Source organism: Leishmania donovani, chromosome 29 (assembly GCF_000227135.1).
Source record: "Leishmania donovani BPK282A1 complete genome, chromosome 29".
NCBI lineage: Eukaryota > Euglenozoa > Kinetoplastea > Trypanosomatida > Trypanosomatidae > Leishmania > Leishmania donovani.
In genome coordinates this window covers 1,095,230-1,097,971 of record NC_018256.1, presented here as the reverse complement: position 1 = coordinate 1,097,971, position 2,742 = coordinate 1,095,230, and the positions used below count along the sequence as shown (strand labels likewise).

General features: G+C 58.2%; 1 protein-coding gene across 1 annotated transcript; it reads right to left on the bottom strand.

Annotated features, from left to right (window-relative positions):
• Positions 1-485: 485 nt before the first annotated feature.
• LDBPK_292560 (heat shock protein 20, putative) lies at positions 486-953 on the bottom strand (the record flags this gene model as incomplete). Its single annotated transcript, XM_003862626.1, has 1 exon — positions 486-953. The coding sequence occupies one exon, from the start codon at positions 951-953 to the stop codon at positions 486-488; it is 468 nt and encodes a 155-aa protein (XP_003862674.1).
• Between the last annotated feature and the right edge of the window lie 1,789 nt (positions 954-2,742).

Here is a 2,742-nt window from a genome sequence, read left to right as displayed (position 1 = left end):
GGCCTGCCCGCACGCACCGCGACAGGCCGGACGCTGCCGTGAGTGTGAGGCAGCAGGGGGCACTCCACCTTCTCCCGAGGCCGCGCGCCTTCCAAAGGCGGGGGCGGAGGCTCTGGCGGGCGCGCAAGCACCACAGCGCTAGCGCACTAGTAGGCCGCACGCCCTCAGCACTCCATGCTGTCGCCGCCACCCAGCCGCCGCTGCAGGAATCCGAAGTACGGTCAAGGCACCCGTGCGCAGCTGGGCGAGCATCGCCTCCTATCGTCCCGTGAGCGCGGCTTTGGGCGATGTTGGGCTGGCGTCGAAGACCGGTGACCAAGTGTTCCATCGGAAGCCTGAAAAGATGTGGCAGATGCAACAGAGCCGTCGGAGGGCGTACGCGAGGCTTCGCATTCCGCGGCGTCAGCCGGTGCACCCGCCTGCGTCCCTCTTCATTTCCTCCTCCCGCTTCTGGTCGCTCATCATCTCACCGTATGGCAGCACCGTTAGTCGATGGTGACTGTGTTGGACGTTCCAGACCTCGAATTTCGCAGTTTTGGAATGGACACATTCAGCTGTTGATCGTTGAAGCTGGCCTTGATTTTGCTGCTGTCGACGGAAGTGGGGAGGTCGAAGCACCGTTCAAAGCGGCCGGCGCCGCGCTCCGCAACGAGCAGCTGGTGCTCGTCCTGCTTTAGGATGTGCTTGCGGTTGCCAGAGATGCAGATGATGCTCGAACTCTCCGTGTACACACGCAGGTCCTCCTTTCTCACTTCTGGCAGGTCAGCAACAAGTGTGTAGCCGTCGTCCTGCTCCGATATATCGACGGCTGGAATCCACGACCCGCGCGAGCGCGATGAGAAGAAGGAGCTGAACATTTGACGCGGATGTAAACCAGGAAAATGAAGGAGAAAAGGGAAGAGGGCGTCGTCGCTGTTGATGAGCGAGTCCCTCTTGTTGCTCGGGCTCCACATCGGCAGCTCGACAAGAAACGGACGAATTGGGAGCGCCAAGCAAAAAAAAGGGAAATGCCGCTGAAAAAAGGAAACCACTAAAAGGGGAGAAAGGAAAGAGGAGGTCGGCGTAGACGACACAGTGAAGCAACGATGGCGCGCGAGAAGTTAGTAGAGAAGGTGAGGAGAAACGTTCAGAGACGTGCGTATTGGCGTGGGTAGAAGGGCTCTGGGGATGTCCTCTGGTTGTCGATTCGAGTATGTGGAATGCGTAGGTGAGGCGGTTGCCATCGTCGTCGCGTAAGCAGCCATAAGTGTGCGAGAGACCGAGAGTAGGGTGAAAAGAGAGCATGGCAGGGTGGATGCAGAAGGGAACAACGGAGAGCATGTTTGATAAGGCAGAGATGTCGGAGAACACGACAGTGGAATTGCACTCCTGACAAAGCAAGGACTCTCTTTCATGAAGAACCGCGATTTCACGCTGCGTGCGTCTACGATCAGGAGGGAGAGACAGCGTTCTCCCTTCAGCTTCACCTGTGTTGAACCTTCACTGCCCTATGCTCTGTCCTTCGCAGCACAAAAAGGGTCTACTTACACGGCACGTCGAGGGAAGCGAGAGAGAGAGCGGCAGTGTGGGTTGACGCAAACGCAACGTCCGTCGCATAGGTTTTGATGGTTAGGGGGGGGGGTTCAAGGGAGGAATGTCAATAAAGGGAGAACATGGAGAACACGAAGAGAAGAACAAGCACCAGCCTTGGCAGCCCCAACATCCACGCGGACAAAGGCCCGTATACCAACAAGCAAAAATGCGAACCCAGAGACAGAAACTAGCATATCGAAATCAATGCGTATCGTGCATCCCACCGTTCAGATATACGCGTACGTGTGATGGTGGCGGGAGGTGCGTGCGCCACACCACGGTCCTCACCCCCTCCCCCAGCCCCTTCGGATCTTCCCCTAAGGAGCGCACGCACAGACGCACCTGTATGCTCACGTAACATTCACACATCCATAAAAGTGAGGAACAAAAAAAAACATCACAACAAGCAAGAGAATCGAAAAAGAAATGGACGGCAGGCAAGGCAGCACAGCGACGCGAACGACAAGCGAAAAGGCTGTAAGCGAAGGGCGAAAGCGAGAAAAAAAAACAAGAAAGCGAAATGGAGAACAACACAAAGACAGAACGAGCAAACAAACCTCTCAGAGACCCACAGATCGCAGCAAACAAGCCAACCCCCGAGAGAGAGGGCAAGAGGAGCACCCACATGGACACAGGCAGTAGAGTCTCCTTGGAAAAGAAACCTCCTCTCCTAGAAAGCAGCAACCAGGATGTAAGACGATGAGCCAGGTGTGCACGCGCTGCCAGCCACAGCTGGCGTGCTGCGCCACATCCAGTCACGGCATGCAGAGGTCAGCCGAGCAGGAGTGATGGGCGAAAGCGGCGCGAAGAGATCCATACCGATCGACGCCGAGGCGCACGCGTGCGCAAGCAGGCGGCACCTCCCCCATCCGACCGGGCCGGCCGATGAGGCACGGATGCCGGAAGCAGGACGAGAACACCCCCGAATGGCACCATCGAGCCCTCCAGGCTCCCATGTGGAGAGCCGCCACGCCATCCTATGGGGTGCCGCGGCTTGAGGCAGCTGAGAGGAAGAAAAGCATGGCATACAGGCAGGTTGTGCCGGGTTTCAGAGGGCCATGACCTGAGGCTGGCCCGCCCCCTCCTTGAACTCTCCCGGCATGCGCCTCGACCACGCCCTTATTGTCCGCACGACGGGCGCCACCGCTCGCGCCCTCGAGCAGGAGCCCG